A 16987-nucleotide genomic window follows, 5' to 3' on the forward strand; every position below is an offset into this window, starting at 1 on the left:
TCTTCCTCCTCCTCTTCTTCTTCCTCTTCCTCTCCTCCTCCTCCCCTCTCTGTTTCATTTACCATCAATCTTCCATCATTTATTTTACTTTATTTTCGTAATGACATTTGTATACTTCTTAATCACAAAACCTCCAAGTGCCTTACATAAAATATACATTAAAATTATCAATAGAAGTCAGAGTTAAAAACCAACTTAACAAAAAAATAAAATGAAAAGGAGCAGTTTAAAAACACACATTTTAAAGATAAAGCCACCTATTTAAATGCATGTCAACTTTACATATCCGGGCAGGCTTGACTAAACAAAGTTTTTAGCACGTGTCTTAAACAGTACAGTGAAGTTGCCTGCCGAATTTCAATGTGCGGGGAGTTTCAGAGGGTAAGTTCTTCTGTGCTAAAAGATGGGTTCCTTACGAGTGTATACTTGTAAGCCTATATGCAAGGATGTTGCCCAGAGAAATGGATCAAAAATCCTCAAATATTAAAAAAATCTGGTTTTTGATCAGTGTGGTGGAGAGCAAACTTTCAGCAGTGGAGGAATTTGATGATATCTTGGTTCTTCCAGATGTTTCTGCAATTTCTAATCTCATTATGAAGCATGTCCCTGAAGCCAGGCTGGTGGAAGACATTGGCCATGAGATAACTTATGTTCTGCCCTATGAAGCCGCTAAAGAGGGAGCTTTTGTGGAGTTGTTTCATGAGATTGATGACCGCCTCTCTGACCTTGGCATTTCCAGCTATGGCATCTCTGAGACGACTCTGGAAGAGGTATGTGAGCCATGCGCTTCCTATTGAAGAAATACCAGCAATTCTTTTTTCCCTCTCTCTCTCTTTAGCGGTGGTGGAGGAACAATTTGCTATCTAGTTCTCTTACGTATAATAATAATAATAATAATTTATTATTTATTCCCCAGCCACTCTGGGCGGCTTCCAACAAAGTATTAAAATACAATAGTCTGTTAAACATTAAAAGCTTCCCTAAAGAGGGCTGCCTTCAGATGTCTTCTAAAAGTCTGGTAGTTGTTTTTCTCTTTGACATCTGGTGGGAGGGCATTCCACAGGACGGGTGCCACCACCGAGAAGGCCCTCTGCCTGGTTCCCTGTAACTTGGCTTCTCGCAGTGAGGGAACCACCAGAAGGCCCTCGGCACTGGACCTCAGTGTCTGGGCAGAACGATGTGGGTGGAGATGCTCCTTCAGGTATGAAAAGAAGGGGGACCAGGTTTCATCAAAGGTGTCTCTCTTTATAACACCTTTTGCTACCTTTCTAAGCCCAGTTATTCGCACTGAAATAGCCACGTCCCAGATATTGTTGAACCATGCGTTAAGGGGAAGCTCAGCCTGGGATTTCCAAAAGCACACTATCACCAAACGTGCAGCCATCAGTAGAAGGAAAAGTTAGATCTTTATGTTGAATAGTAAGATCAGAATCTAGGTTTAAATGAGAGCAGGGCTATAGCTGGAATTGGCGAGAGAGGTTGTTTTAACAATTTTGGAAATGGTATTGGAGACCCTTTGTCCAAAATGTGTGGGTGAATTTCGATTTCCACCAAGCAGTTCTGGAGGCATGTGCTTTCTCTGCATATTCAGGCAACCCCATCAAAAAGTCTGATTCCCTCACCTGCTGCCTGAAATTATTAATCCAAGAGAAACTTTGCCATGCAATTCTCTCAGTTGTATAAACCTGCCCGAAACTGAAAGCAGTTTGTTGTGGTTCAGATGGCTCACCCCCTGCATGTTCTATTGGTAGTGTGCTCTGAAGCGGGAGGGAGGGAATTACAGAGATCTTTGGGGGAAAGTAGGTCCCATTGTGTGGCTAACAAAGGTGAGTGCAGTCATTTCAACATTTCTCCCTTGCAGATATTTCTCAAAGTGGCAGAGGAACATGGTGTGGATGCAGAAACCTCAGGTAAATATGATGTTGGTGGATCTGACTATTCAGACATTATGGTCCCCAGTGTTGGGCCTGCCAAAAAAAATATATTTCTGCATGGCAGCACTTCATTTGTGTCCATCCTGTTTGCAATCCTTTTTTAAAATATTGATTTTTATTGGAAATTTTTCAGATATGCATTTCCATCATTAAATATCCACCATTGTAGTCATACATTCATCAATTTCCCTCATTCCCCTTCCATGGTTCTTTAAAAAATTTCCATAATTTCTGCATATTCTAAGAAAAAAAAATCCATTTAATTTAGTCCCTTCCCCCTCCCCCCACCCCAATTAAATTTACTTTAATCCTGCTAGCGTTATTTTCCAAATATTCCACACAAAAATTCCACTCCTCTTTATATACTTGATCTTCTTGCTCTCTTATTCTGCTGGTTAGGCCTCTCTCTCACCTTCCACTTTGGGGCTAACAAAATCCGAGCTGCTGTAGTTGCATACATAAACAAGTTTTTCTGGATCCTGGGCACCTCTGTCTCATCACCATTCCCAGAAAGAATGCCTCTGGTTTTGGGGTGAATGTTTTTAAAAACTTTTTCTCCCGCATCTCATTATGTATCGTTTCCCAATACTCCTTAACTATTCTGCATGTTGACTGCGTATGAAAAAAAATGTTTCTTCTACTTCTCTGCATTTCCAACACATATCAGATTCAGATCTGTTTGCAATCCTTTCACCACGTGGTTCAGTTCAAACACAGGTCAAGTCCATGCCAAGCACAGTGAAACTCTACATCAGCAATAGTGACCTTCAGGAATTTGTGGAGTGGTGCTTTGGTGATCCTTTAATGTGGCTGGGTTGGTGGCATTGCTGTTTTCATTTTGGGGTAGCTTTCATTAAGGGGCTATACCATTTGTGTTTACCCTTAGCGTGGCTGCACAGAATATTCAGAAACCCATCAGGGCCGGCCCTGCTCTTAGGCAGAGTGAGGCAGTCAACTCAGGCAGCTGTTTTTGAGTGTCATGAGAAGGCAGCAAATTATTGTTTGTTTGCTTGATTTTTGTTGTGTATGAACTGCTAGGGGAGGGAAAGGCACTTGTGAGATTTTCTGCCTCAGGAGTTGACCTGCTTTGACTGTGCACCTTAACCTGTAAGGGGGGGGGGGGGACATTTGCAGCAAAATGTCTTGGACCAGCCTTGACAAGCCCGAGGGGCTGGAGTTTGGGTGTGATGTTGCTGAACTCCAACTCCCAGCAGCCCCAGTCAACATTGCCAGTGGCCAGGGATGATAGAAGTTGTAGTGAATCAACCTTTGAGGAGGGAGAGGAGGCACAAGTTCCCCTGGCCTAGAGAGGTGTGTCTCTCTCCCTCTATTCAACTCTCAGTTTTGAACCAAACCTGCATTCATCTCATAACACTTTACATTTCCCTTGCAACCTGAAGAATGCACATGCTGTTTCCTTGAAGCTGCATTCCATCTAGGGTTCTTACTACTGAGAAAATGAAACAAAATGGAAGCCCACCTGAAGACTTCCTGCTGCAACAGTTCATTAGTGTCACTTCTCTAGTTAGCGTTAGAAGAAGATGGAGCCAGCTGAACCTCAGTAAGCTAACTCTTGAGCTTTCCCTTTCAGATGGTACGTTACCAGCCAGAAGAAACCGCGTCTTTGGAGACAGGCAAAGCTGCCTCCGTCCATTCACAGAAGATGATGCTTTTGACCCCAATGATTCCGACGTGGACCCAGGTAAAAGATGAAAAGGGTCCCTGTGTGTTTCATGGAGCCAGGCGGATGGGGGCTACTTCAACCCAGAGCGTGTAGGAGGAAATCCAGAACTAGAGGGACCCCTCCCCCTGCAGCAGATGGTTCTCCAACCTCTGCTTGAAAAGTCCAGGAAGGGAGAGCCCATAATTGGTCTCCCTTTACTGAAGTATATTACAGTGGTACCTTGGTTTAAGAACAGCTTAGTTTATGAACAACTCATGTAAAAACACGCTGATTCCCAGACTGTCTGCGGGCTGCATTTAGAAGGCGATTGGGCCAGATTCAGCCCCCAGGCTTTAGTTTGCCTACCCATGATGTACACCCTACATGTTAATCACCTGATGGCCATGTCGGACCATCAGACTGAATCGTCAAATGATGAGTAGTCAAGTGTTTTCCATGCATGTGTGAGCCGGCTCTTAGTCCCAATACAGCCCAAGCCAGCCAACAGAACCCCATAAAACCTCTAGCCAAGTGTGACAATGGACCAAGAAGAGCAGTCCCCAACGCCTTATCTCTGCAGGCTTATAACTGCAAGTTCAGCATTCCATAAATGTAGGCCAGACAAACTGCATTATGGATCCACGTACAAGTCTGTTAGCAATATTGGTGAGGGTTTCTCTGTTGTGTGCCTGCCAGCATTTTCCTTCAGCTACATCAAAGGCAAGAGGAGCTGGCGTGCCTTCAACCTCAAAAGCTTGTAAGAACATTTGGATGATGTAATATATTTCTCCCTGCTTAAATATTCATCCTGCTTCTTGCATTTGATGAACAGGTTAAATCAGAGAACATATCTTGCCTAGGGGAGATTGCTTGGCTTAGGGGATAGAGGGGTGAGTGTTTCATGACCTGCAATTGTTTGCCTGCAGAATCCCGAGAGACCGACCTGCTGAGTGGGATGGATGGCAAAGGATCTAGCCAGATCAAGGGCTGGAAGCTGATGCAGCAGCAGTTTGTAGCTCTCCTCTGGAAGAGGCTGCTTATTGCCAAACGCAGCAGGAAAGGTTTCTTTGCCCAGGTGAGATGGGCTCTGCCTGCTACAAAAGGGGGTGGGTGGGTTGTATTTTATTGGTTTCTCAAAACATTTTCCTCTTGTTTCATAAATGCACCGCTTGAGACAGATTCTGTCTTACAGGCAAGTTTTCACCCAGGTTGTTTTTGGAATTTGATAGAATCCGTTTAGCTGACACTCAATAGCAGCTAGCAGACTTGAAAAAGCAGAACTGATATGAACACCCGTCTAATCCAATCTTAAGCAGGCTACTTTTGCTAGTGAGTTTTGTTTGTCATCATTACCGCCAGAGGGCAGTGTGGTTAAATAAGTCTGCAATTCAGTGACCAAGTTGACTCAGCTGTTGGTGTCAAGGTTTTAGAAGTGGGAAGAACCAAGTCCCAGTGTGAGCGTGAGGGGGCATTCTTATTTCTCAGAACATTTGATGTGAACGACTCTTCCCAATTATAATTTTCAGATTGTTCTCCCAGCGGTCTTCGTCTGCATTGCTCTTATATTCAGTTTGATTGTGCCTCCCTTTGGTAAATATCCCAGCTTGGAGTTGCAACCATGGATGTATGATCAGCAGTACACGTTTATCAGGTACGTATCAAACTCTGCAATGGAGGTGGGAGGGAGGATAGAAGTAAAATGTGAACTGTGCGATGAGAACGCCAGCTGTTTTTTTGTTACTGCACTGGCACCTTGGTTCTCAAACTTAATCCGTTCCAGAAGTCTGTTCCAAAACCAAAGCATTCCTAAACCAAGGCGCGCTTTACCACAGAAAGTAATGCAAAATGGATTAATCAATTCCAGACTTTTAAAAACAACCCCTAAAACAGCCATTTAACATGAATTTTACTATCTAACGAGACCGTTGATCCATAAAATGAAAGCAATAAATAATGTACTGAAGTCACACAATCAATCAATCAATCAATCAATCAGTAGCTGAACTGGGTTCCACACAGTCACAAAAACAAAAGAGCCACAAAAATGTGAAATAAATAGCAAAAACAGACTCACCTCAGCATAACATTCAAAACGGAAGCGTGGCACTCAAATTGGAAGTGTAACACTCAAAACGGAGCACGTTCGGCTTCCGAAAAAAGTTCACAAACCAGAACACTTACTTCCGGATTTGCAGTGTTTGGGTTCCAAATTGTTTGAGTCCCAAGGCATTTGAGAACCAAGGTGCCACTGTATTACCTAGCCTTCCTGCCCAAATAAAATTTGTGCCATTCCAAACAATAAAAGTATTAACAATAAGGCACAGATACTGTTGCTTGAAGCAAAGACTTCATCTCCCTGAATGCTTCTCTGTTCCTATGCCTCAGTGTGTTGGTTGCTTTCTCTGCCTGCACTGTAGTTCAGGCCCCTGATGGTGTCTTTGGTCCCACAGCAATGATGCTCCAGAAGACACTGGAACCCAGAAGCTTTTGGATGCTCTCCTCAACAAACCTGGTTTCGGTACCCGCTGCATGGAAGGATACTCCATTCCGTAAGTGGAACCTTTGCAAAACCCTTGTGGAAAGCGGGGGTTGGCGTTGGAGGAGAAGTCCGCTCTCTTTCCTTAATGCCTCTCTTTGAAGTTATTGTCAAGGCTGCGTGTGTGTATATCTTGATTCTGTGGGAGCTGCCGAAGGTGGCGTTGACTCCAGAATGCAGCTTATGAAAAGGATCTCTGTTTGAAACTTTAGCCTATCAGTTACAATACGTTGGGAAGTGCATGCTATGGTGAAATCATGATAAAATCTCAGCAGCCCAGAGAAGTCGCTGAATAGGGTCGGATCTACACCCGTCATTTACGACGTTAAAAATACGTCACTAAAATGTGACACCAGAGGGCGCTTCAGAGCAGCAAGCCACCAGCAATGGAAAACTGCCATTAAGAGTTATAGAACGTTCTGTTAACAATGTTTAGAAGATCAATATATAGTCATACCTCATGTTACATCTGCTTCATGTTACGTTCTTTCAGGATATGTCCTGTGGCGACCTGGAAGTACCTGGAAAGGGTTACTTCCGGGTTTTGCTGCTTGAGCATGCGCAGAAGCACAAAATGACGTCACACACATGCGCAGAAGGGGCAAATCGCAAGCCACACGTGCGCAGATGCGCCACTGCGGGTTGCGCTCTTTTAATGTTGTGAACAGGCCTCCAGAATGGATCCCATTCACAACCAGAGGTACCGCTGTAGATCCAGCCTAGGCTTCCAGTATTTTAAAGTGGGGCTTCACTGCCCTGTCCCTTCTGGCCACTCATCACATCACAGCATCGTAACTATCACCTGAAGCATGATACCGTTCCTGAAGTTATAAGTTTGGCGAACCATAAACACAACAACAATTGTCATTTTTATTATAACCCATTTCCTCTCAACCGTAATCTACTTAAAGCGCAACTTAGAAGTGCAACAGATGGACTGACCACAACAGCTGCTAGAGCATAGCAGGTGACAAAGACAACCTGGTGGACGATATGATTTCTGAAACGCTTTGATGTTGACTCTGCCTTTTTTCTGTGCAGGAATACTCCTTGCTCAGTAGGCGAAGAGGGCTGGACCACTGACCCTGTGCCTGAGGAATTGATGGAAATCTTCCAGAATGGCAATTGGACTATGGAGAACCCCTCTCCATCGTGCGTCTGTAGCAACGAGAAGGTGAAGAAGATGCTCCCAGTTTGCCCTGCAGCAGCTGGTGGCCTCCCTCCTCCCCAGGTAAAAAATATTTTGGTTACTTTGGTATGTAGAAAAGGCTAGGTTTTTGTGTGTAATGTGACATATGCTTTTTATGTACAATTGTAAGCTGCCCTGGTTTTTTAATAAATAAATTAGCAGCATATAGATATCTTTTTATAAACAAATAATAAAATAAACACTTTCTGCCAACACTTAACAAAGCACACCAGGCAACTCAAAACATCCAATGATGATAATAATGAAGTATAACATATATTTATATTCAAGAGTAACGTTTTATAGTCTGAATAAAAGAGGCTTTTGAGCTATTCACAATAACTAGTCAAAACACTCTCACCGGATCCTGTACAGTTCCAGAGTAAAGGATCAGCCTCTCAGTGCAGCAAGAACTGAACCTTCCTGTGGGCACCTAACATGTGTTTTTAGATATGCCATGGTGCCTTTGTCTAATTTTCTCATTATGGCTATATCTTGTTTTAATCAGCCAAGAGCTGATTAAATTCCATCAGGTTTCCACACAGAAGCTCTATGTTTCTTCATAGCTTTAGATTTCAGGTAGACCAAATGAATGACATACAGCATTCGAGGTATTTCATAGCCAATAAAACCCTTGATTTATCTTTTCGGTTTCTTCTTTCCCCCGCATTGGCCGCAGAGAGTACTGAACACTACAGATATCCTGCAAAACCTGACAGGTCGCAACATTTCTGATTACCTGGTGAAGACCTATGCACAGATCATCGGGAAAAGGTACCTGATGTGCAGTATGCTTTAACAACATGATGTCCTCCCAGTTGTTTTTGGACTCCATCTCCAATTACCCCAGCCTGTCAGGGAGGATGGAAGTTGTAGTCCGAGAACATCTGGAGGTTGCTATGTTTGTCCCTGCTTTACTTCATTGTGTCTGACGTAACAACCCCCTTTTCTCTTCTTTTTGCATTCACAGTTTGAGCAATAAGTTTTGGGTGAACGAATTCAGGTAAATACACCTTTCTCTTTGTCTTTTTTTGGTGAAGCTTGTTCATTCCCAAATGCCCCACTCCTGCCTCTAGTTTCAGAATGATAGGAACTCCTGAAATACATTTGCAGGATTAGACCATTATTTTTACCCAGTAATTATTCACTCAGTGTATCTGACCACTGGGAGATAATGTGACTCACAGGCATGTACGAAATGGCTTTCCACTGTATGTATATATGTCAACAGGCATCTTTATGTCCAAGATTATAGTGTACGTTATTATTTTATTATCTCAGTCAGTGTGAGGCTCCAGAGAGCTGTGCATCCCAACAATTTAATTTCTTTTTGTTGAGTAGCAGACCAGGATTGCAAACCTGAAATTGCTGACAAGAAAAGCAAAAGTCTCTTAATGGAGGGGGAAGACTCATATACGCAAACCATAAAAATTAATCTGGTTTAATGTGTTCCCAGGTATGGTGGCTTTTCATTGGGAGCCAGTAGCTCTCTGGTGCTCCCTCGCCGTGAAGAAGTTAATGAAGCAATCAAGCAAGTGAAGAAAATCTTGGAAATAGCCAAGGTAAACAGAGCAGAGATTTCTATGCGAAAATAAATGGCTTAGGCCTTGCTACTTGATTTGGAATTCAGGTGGTCTTTTGGAAAAGGGTAGGAAGGAATTCTAAAACAGCTAAACAGTGCAAACTTAGGTACGCAAGGAAGACACAAGAGCTACCCACCCTGGAAGAGTGGCAGATGAAGGTGATGGATTATATGGAATTGGCGGAAATGACTGGCAGAATCCGAGACCTGGGAGAAGAGTTGGTGGAAGAAGACTGGAAGAAATTTAAAGACTATCTTCAGAAACACTGTAAAATTAATGAATGTTAAAATGATGTTGGATTGAAAATAAGTGGCATTAGCAACAAAGCTAATAAGAATATGCAAAAATGAATTGATAAATGGATGAAAATATAGAGTTATAATATGTTAAGATATAGAGTTAAGATAAACGAAAGAGGGTAAGGATTTGCTGATTTGATTATTTAAATGGGAATACAAAAAGGGGAGGTGTGAGGAGGCCAAGGAAATAAGATAATGAGTTAGGGTTACAAAAATGGATTTGTTTTTATTTTCCTTTTCTTATTTTATGTATTTTTCTATGTTTCTTTTATTGTATTTCTTTCTTTTTATATGATCTTTTAAATTCATGTCTTTGTAAAACTCCAATAAATATCTTTTTTAAAAAAACAAAAACTTAGGTACGTAAGATTGCAATTCTATAGTAAGCCCTAGTGAACTCAAGGGTATTTCTGAGTATACCTGTGTAGGATTGTTCCCCCCCACACAAGCATATTCCAATTCATGTTCTTTGTTATTATCCCTTTTAGGGGGGCTCTGGAGAACGGTTCCTTAACAGCCTGTCGAGCTTCATGAAGGGCATGGACACGAATGATAATGTAAAGGTAATTCCATCTGCTTGTTCTGTATCCTGGTAGCCCAGGTGCAAGTTGTTCTTGAATGTCCACAGAGGCTTCTCTCAAAGTTTAATAGCTAAAGCACTTGATAATAAAATAAAATCGAAGGCATGCTTCACTGAGACACCCAGAAGCCTTTCCTCTTACTATGTTTGAAATTAACCTGGAAAGAGAAAAGGCCAAATTTGCAATAAACCGGTGGGGAGCGTCTACAGTTTGATTCCCGAAGTGAAGAGCTTCTGCGTTACTCTTTGTTAATTCCACTGTGCGCCCTTTCCAGGTGTGGTTCAACAACAAAGGCTGGCACGCCATCAGCGCCTTTCTCAACATAATGAACAATGCCATTCTGCGCGCCAACCTGCAAGAGGGAGAGGACCCCAGCGCTTACGGCATCACGGCCTTCAACCACCCTCTGAACCTCACCAAGCAGCAGCTCTCGGAAGTTGCCTTGTACGTCCCGGAAGCGGGTGGATGGGGAGAGGATAAGGGGAGAGGGGAAATGACCTCCTTAAAATTAAACAGGAGAGTTAGGGCCAGTTTCTGCTTCGGCAGCTACAGGGCGTGGTAGAAACTGGCCTGTTTCCATGGGTACTCCTAACCAAGGATGTAGCTGAGCAACGGGTTACGGTACACCCGGTCAAATCTACAAGCTCATTTCTCACCCTCTTTTGAAATTTCTCTTTGCTCAGGATGACGACATCGGTGGATGTTTTGGTCTCCATCTGCGTCATCTTTGCCATGTCCTTTGTCCCGGCCAGCTTTGTGGTTTTCTTGATCCAGGAGCGTGTCACTAAGGCCAAGCACCTTCAGTTCATCTGTGGTGTGAAGCCAGTGACCTACTGGCTGGCTAATTTTGTGTGGGATATGGTAAGGCTATATATGTTTCTGCATTATTCCCCCCCCCCCCACTTTTGTCTTTAGAGAGAGAACACATTCTATCAAAGAGTGCATCTGAAGTGTGTATTGCATGCCTATCCCCACACTCTGACCTGCTAAGAGAGTAATATAGGCATCATGAAGTCTCATCAGGCTTCCTTCCCTTTTCTGTCCATCTACCTGACAGTGTTGTGCGAAGGAGAAATAATTCTGCTTCCTGCACCATCTTTGTCTCACTGTGGTTGCAGTCTGGAGAAGCTCAGTTTTGTCCGTTGCTTGACTTTAGGGTTGCTTTCTATGCATAGCTGTCAACTTTTCGCTTTTCTTGCGAGGAATCCTATTCGGAATAAGGGAATTTCCCTTTAAAAAAGGGAAACATTGACAGCTATGTTTCTATGATAGGGGAAAAGCCCTACCCTGCCTATGGTCATTTGAATCCTTTAAGCTGGAGCTATTCTGATTGCATTTTCCTTCCTCTCTTTTCAACTTGCAGTGCAACTATGTAGTTCCAGCCACCTTGGTCATCATCATCTTCGTTGGCTTCCAGCAGAAATCCTACGTGTCCTCAAGCAACCTTCCCGTGCTGGCTCTTCTCCTCTTGCTCTATGGGTAAGGGAGGCCCTTTCGGCTCAGGTGCTGACGACCGATCAAGATGTAGCAATGGGGTTCCTTAATGTCACATCCTTTCTGTTTCCCAGGTGGTCCATAACGCCTCTCATGTACCCGGCATCCTTTGTGTTCAAGATCCCTAGCACAGCATACGTGGTGCTCACCAGTGTGAACCTCTTCATTGGTATTAATGGGAGTGTGGCCACTTTTGTCCTCGAGCTTTTCACCAGCAATGTGAGTTCTTGGTGGCCGCAGCCAGCATGCTTTGCTGTTTGCTGTGCTTTATTTATTTTTTTAAAGATTTGATAAAAGTTGAATTGATTAATTCAGCCTGCTCCGTGGCCTTTCAGATTTCAGCGCAGAAATACTAGATGGTTGCTAAAAGGTGAATTAGTCACATCTTTGTGATTTTGCTTAGATTTCCTGATTTATTCCAATTGAGAAATATTGCCGGAATTCAGAATCCTTTAAAAAAAATACATGTTTGAGTTGATAAGCGAAAGGAATGGATGTACATTCTGTAGCAATAGAGAAGTAGGTGAAAGAGACTAGGAGGAAACTGAAGTATAGATGCTCAGGTAATTCGTTTGCCCTCTATTTTGCTTTAAGGAATTCATCCCTCTCCTCCTAGCCTAACACTGTAACCACAGGGATGTAGCTAGTTCCTCTGGTACCCGGTGCGGTGGGGGCAGAGCAACCTGCCCATGGGGCTGCTGCCGCAATCCTTATGTGGGGGCGGCTGCCGCAAGCCTCGCGTGGGCCCCCCCAAATGGAGCAACATGTCGGCAATCCGCCGAGGGGTGACAAGATTGCTCCCCGAGCGGATCTGCTGCGTCGATTGGTGCGTTGGTGATCCACCCGGGGGGGGGCAATCTTGTCACCCTCCTTAGGCATGACACCCGAGGTGGGGCGCCCCTCAACACCCCATATCCCTAAGCCAGTGTGTACACAAACATGTGAATACATACAGGTAATGGCCTTTGCATGTGACTAGAAATCCAGGCAGGACCTATCAAGATCACATTAAAAATGCAGTCGCAAATACCTCTGGGAGTGAAGAGACATGCTGCTATGCCATCCCTTCCAAGGAAAATGTACGGAAAAAAATATAGCTGGATCCATAGGGGCAACCGCTCTCCTTTTGTACAATGTCCCTGGATGACAAGGAGCCTAGGTGAGCCTTAGGTTCACATGCTCTCACACCCCTCTGGCATGGCCACGAGGAGGAGATTAGAAGTTTTTGCTTCAACTATCTACAGTTCAGCATTACATCCAAACCCTAAACTGAAGTTTCCCTTAATTTATAGTTTGTTGGAACAAGCCAGCTTCATATAACCCATGGTTTGAAGCTGCCTTATTCCAAACAAACCATAGTTCATATTAAGCACAGTTTTGTTGGCTTCAGATGAAACAAAAGCTGCGGTTTATCCAAAACAGTAGCAAAAGCTTCCACACTTCTTGAGGCCATGCTGGAGTAAAAGAAAAGTGTGTGACTCTGACATGCATCTAGGCTCATTCTTGTGTGACATCTGAACCAGATCAGGTTCTGAGTTCAACATTGGAAGGTTCCGGTCCATTTGGATTGAACACAGTGGACCAATTTGCCTGTCAGAGTAAGTCGAGCAGCATGCTAGTGAACACCGCCCAGTTGCTCCTGCCTTGCCCCTCTCCTTGCACAGACAAGAGCAACAAGCCATGGAGCTTGTACTGTTGTCATGTCCAAACTGGGATTGTGATTTGTTTTTTCTGGGGAAAAAGTTGAGGAAGCCAAAGTCTGAACCTGGCATGTTCAGGAAAAACAAAGCACAACCGTGGTTCGTATGTAACAGCAAGCCAAGGCTTGATGGCCTGTTGCTTGTATCAGTGGAAAAGCAGAGCTTCAGGGCTGCATGCACTAGCACCCTGTTCGCTCATGGTAAGCCATTAATTTTGGCTACAGTAATGCGATGTTGCCCTTAAATCTGCCACATTTTTAACCCAAAACCAACCTGAATTCTTTTATGCCAAAGAAATAAGTCCTTAATCTCGAAATCAGTTTAGTCTTTAATTTCAGTGGGTGCATGCTTCACTCTTTCTGGATAAGTTCTCTGAGTTTTTCCATTCTCTGCCTCTTGATATGTGTCCCTTCTTCGTTGTCGTGGTAAATTTCCAAGCAACTGACTGCCACTGATTTTGTATCTTTAGAAGCTGACCAACATCAATGACATCCTGAAGTCAGTATTCCTCATCTTCCCCCATTTCTGCCTGGGCCGGGGCCTGATTGACATGGTGAAAAATCAAGCTATGGCAGATGCCCTAGAAAGATTTGGTAAGTGAACTGTTGGCCTAGTGGCATCATCCTGTTGGCATGTACCCAAGGAAATGGGGGCAGTTGGCAGGCCCCCAGCTGGCTCCAGCCCATCGGCCAGTGTGCCAGGCGAACTCCGGTCCTTGGTGCAGCATAAATCTGCGGCCCAGGCTTCAGAAGACTGAGCACGCTATGCAGCAGAGAAAACGCCGCGCAAACGGAAGCGACACAAGAGGCTGTGTGAGCATATTTACAAGCAGGTTTATTCAGCATAGATCAGGACAAAAGGAAAACATGTCTGATCTCCTTCGTGTCCAAAGCAAAACAGGAAACTATACACAAACGGAAGTTCCCAGCATACTGTGCTGGAATGTAAACAGACATATGACATGCAACAATTCCACACGTCTGTCCCTTAAGGTGGAATGGAATTCTCAACACTTCCTAGATTGTGGAGACTTGGGCTGTAAGGCACTGTTGGGTGGGTACTCTGAAATCAAACAACCCACATTTTGCACTGAGGAAACTGAATTTTACAACCTGTATAAAGTATGCAAATTAAGTGCATTTGTGTACTCTTATTTATTCTGCAATTCTTAACCATTTTACACAGTGTAGAGGGAGGCCAAAAGAATTATGCTCTTCTCCACCCCAACCATTGGAAAACTTAACTGGTCACCTGTTTGTCTTCAGATATTTCAGCAGCCTTTACTCAACGTAGTTCCAAGCATAACTTTGCAACAATTTGGGACAGGAATGTGCTTTCAAAAGTACTGTTTGTCAGGAAGATCAGAATATGAGAACCAATTTGCACACAACCAATCTTTTAGGTGTTCATTCTAAGATGCTTTAATGTACAGTGGTACCTCAGGTTAAAAACTTAATTCATTCTGGAGGTCCGTTCTTAACCTGAGGTACCACTATAGCTACCACTGCCACCATACTGCCGCTGCACGATTTCTGTTCTCATCCTGAAGGCAAAGTTCTTAACCCGAGGTACTATTTCTGGGTTAGCAGAGTCTGTAACCTGAAGTGTCTGTAACCCGAAGTGTCTGTAACCCTTGGTACCACTGTATGTGTAACAAGCGGCAACAAATTCACATTTTCTAGTCGATGTATCATGTTTACAAACTGGGGAGCCAGGATTGACTCTTAGATCAGAGGTAAACTCAGGGGTTTCCTGTGGAAAAAATCCTTGGTAATTTGCAGATGACTGAAATCAGCGTTAGAACATCTCAGATGCCAGCCATCAGGTTTGCTGAGTGTTTGAATTGTGTCTCTGTTGTGATGAACATCTGAGGTATATTAAAGATCAGTACAGTGTGTGTTGCTCTTACGTACGAGCTTGTTGCATACAGTGTTGTAATAGGGAACCTTCCTAGACGTCTGATCGGACAGTTGAATGACAGCCTCTGCTCTTCCCCATTAGGCGAGAACCGCTTTGTCTCTCCTCTCTCCTGGGACCTGGTGGGACGGAATCTTTTCGCCATGGCTGTGGAAGGAGTCGTCTTCTTCCTCATCACTGTGCTTATCCAGTACAGGTTCTTTATCAAATCCAGGTAAGATAGCCTTTGGGACAATGAACACCCATCCTGGGGAAAGGCATATGCAGATTTTGAGGATCCAAATAATTGGGGGGGGGAGCGCGGCCAAGACAAGTGTCTCTACCACCCCTCCCCACAGTAAGTGAAGTCAGAAAAGAGGAAACACAGGGAGCAGTGATAGCACCAGAAACCCATGCTTCATTCATTCAAAAGCATTTTATCCCACTCCTCAGCCAAAAATAAACTCCCTACAAATGTTAAGGTCCACACCTTAAAATGTAAGGTGGGAAGTGGCTCGCGGAATTGTGTGTTAATTTCCAGGGTGTGCGGGGAGCTGACTATTAGCTAAAGAGTGAGTTTCAACCTTAATTAATTACAAAAGAGATTGTGTACACCACCTTTCTCCTGCCAACCTAGCAGTTCGAAAGCATGTCAAAGTGCAAGTAGATAAATAGGTACCGCTCTGGCAGGAAGGTAAACAGCGTTTCCATGCGCTGCTCTGGTTCGCCAGAAGCAGCTTAGTCATGCTGGCCACATGACCCGGAAGCTGTACACCGGCTCCCTTGGCCAATAAAGCGAGATGAGCGCCACAACCCCAGAGTCGACCACGACTGGACCTAATGGTCAGGGGTCCCTTTACCTTTTACACCACCTTTGGAATGGGATCCGGAAGTCTAGGACTGGTCTGCCTGTTACTGAATGCATCTTGAATTATCAGTGCACAAACTTGACCTCCAAGTGATGCATTCCTCCCTCCCCCCGCCCAACAGAACTGGCAATGCTAAGCTGCCGCCTGTGCATGAAGAGGATGAGGACGTGAACAGAGAACGGCAGAGGATCATTGGTGGCGGTGGGCAGAGCGATATCTTAGAAATCAAAGAACTAACCAAGGTGAGAAGACGAGCGAGAAGTTCTTTAGGCGTGCTGTGCATGGGGGAAGCTTGCATTTCCATTGCCACTGACACATGGGGCCTAGCAATCCACCTAATGGTGCTGCTGTACAATTTCCTGCCCCTGAAATTATGGGGCAAGTGTTGATAGGGACTGTGGCGATCACACAGGGTCCCCGGATGTTTCCCCGTCTATTGATCCCTGTGCCACCACTTTATTTCTCGCTGCCACCACCCAGGCCCTACCTGGTACAAAACTGAGTCCAGTCAGGGTTAAATTGGAACATAAACTTCTGTTTATTTATTGCAGTTTAACAAGCATGTGGTTTCATAAACGGTATCGGTCCATTACAATCATGGGGTGCCTATCCAGACCTATAACTTCCGCTACCTGCTCTCACTCACCAAACCACCTCTCAGATATTTACTTGTCTTCCTAGCCCCTAACTGTTCCTGACTCAGCTTATTTCGCTACACTAACAAAACCTACCCACAAACTCTATCCCAATTCGCTCCCACTCCAACCAACCACCCAACGAACTCCTCCCTTTGCCCCTCCCAGAGCTGGTTTTATAGTCCCCCTGACTCCACCCCCCTGGGTTCTGATTGGGTAACCTGTTTAACTATTTCACCCCCAGCACTTTCATATGTTAACATCACAGCGACCATTCCGTGACACCCCAAATACATGGGGTTCACTCTGTATTTTCATGCACTCCCTAGAATCAAAAGGGATTGCCGCTGTTGATAATGGTCTGCATTTCAAACAGAAAGAACCTCTCACTCACTGAATCAACGTATGAACAGGGCTATGCTAACTAGCTCTGCCTCCCAACACTATGCACATCAGATGATTGCCCTACTTCCTGACATCAGTGCTGCTAGGGACAGAGATGGTTTTAGGGTAGTGTGACCCGGTTCAGCTGCACTAGGTGCCACAACAACAATGCAGAACAGAGTGCGGGGGGGGGGGTACGCACCAATTTTTATCACCACACAGAA

The 16987-nt window shown here is 44.3% G+C and overlaps 1 protein-coding gene across 2 annotated transcripts in view; it reads left to right on the forward strand.

The window, feature by feature from the left end:
* Nucleotides 1–16987, forward strand: part of ABCA1 (ATP binding cassette subfamily A member 1) — a 108754-nt gene that overhangs the window by 79458 nt on the left and 12309 nt on the right. For both annotated transcript variants that reach the window (XR_014542954.1, XM_083592615.1), the window contains exons 25-42: nt 568–770; nt 1862–1910; nt 3526–3636; nt 4524–4672; nt 5124–5248; nt 6048–6146; nt 7175–7364; nt 8002–8096; nt 8293–8325; nt 8779–8884; nt 9693–9767; nt 10060–10229; nt 10469–10646; nt 11149–11264; nt 11354–11498; nt 13449–13572; nt 14981–15110; nt 15866–15986. Coding sequence is in view for 1 of the 2 variants with exons in the window: in XM_083592615.1 (XP_083448741.1) it covers nt 568–770; nt 1862–1910; nt 3526–3636; nt 4524–4672; nt 5124–5248; nt 6048–6146; nt 7175–7364; nt 8002–8096; nt 8293–8325; nt 8779–8884; nt 9693–9767; nt 10060–10229; nt 10469–10646; nt 11149–11264; nt 11354–11498; nt 13449–13572; nt 14981–15110; nt 15866–15986 (2219 nt within the window). In the remaining variant the exon portion in view is untranslated. The remainder of the gene's footprint in view (nt 1–567; nt 771–1861; nt 1911–3525; nt 3637–4523; nt 4673–5123; nt 5249–6047; nt 6147–7174; nt 7365–8001; nt 8097–8292; nt 8326–8778; nt 8885–9692; nt 9768–10059; nt 10230–10468; nt 10647–11148; nt 11265–11353; nt 11499–13448; nt 13573–14980; nt 15111–15865; nt 15987–16987) is intronic.

This window comes from Podarcis filfolensis (genome assembly GCF_964270895.1).
Source record: "Podarcis filfolensis genome assembly, chromosome: 17".
Lineage (NCBI taxonomy): Eukaryota > Metazoa > Chordata > Lepidosauria > Squamata > Lacertidae > Podarcis > Podarcis filfolensis.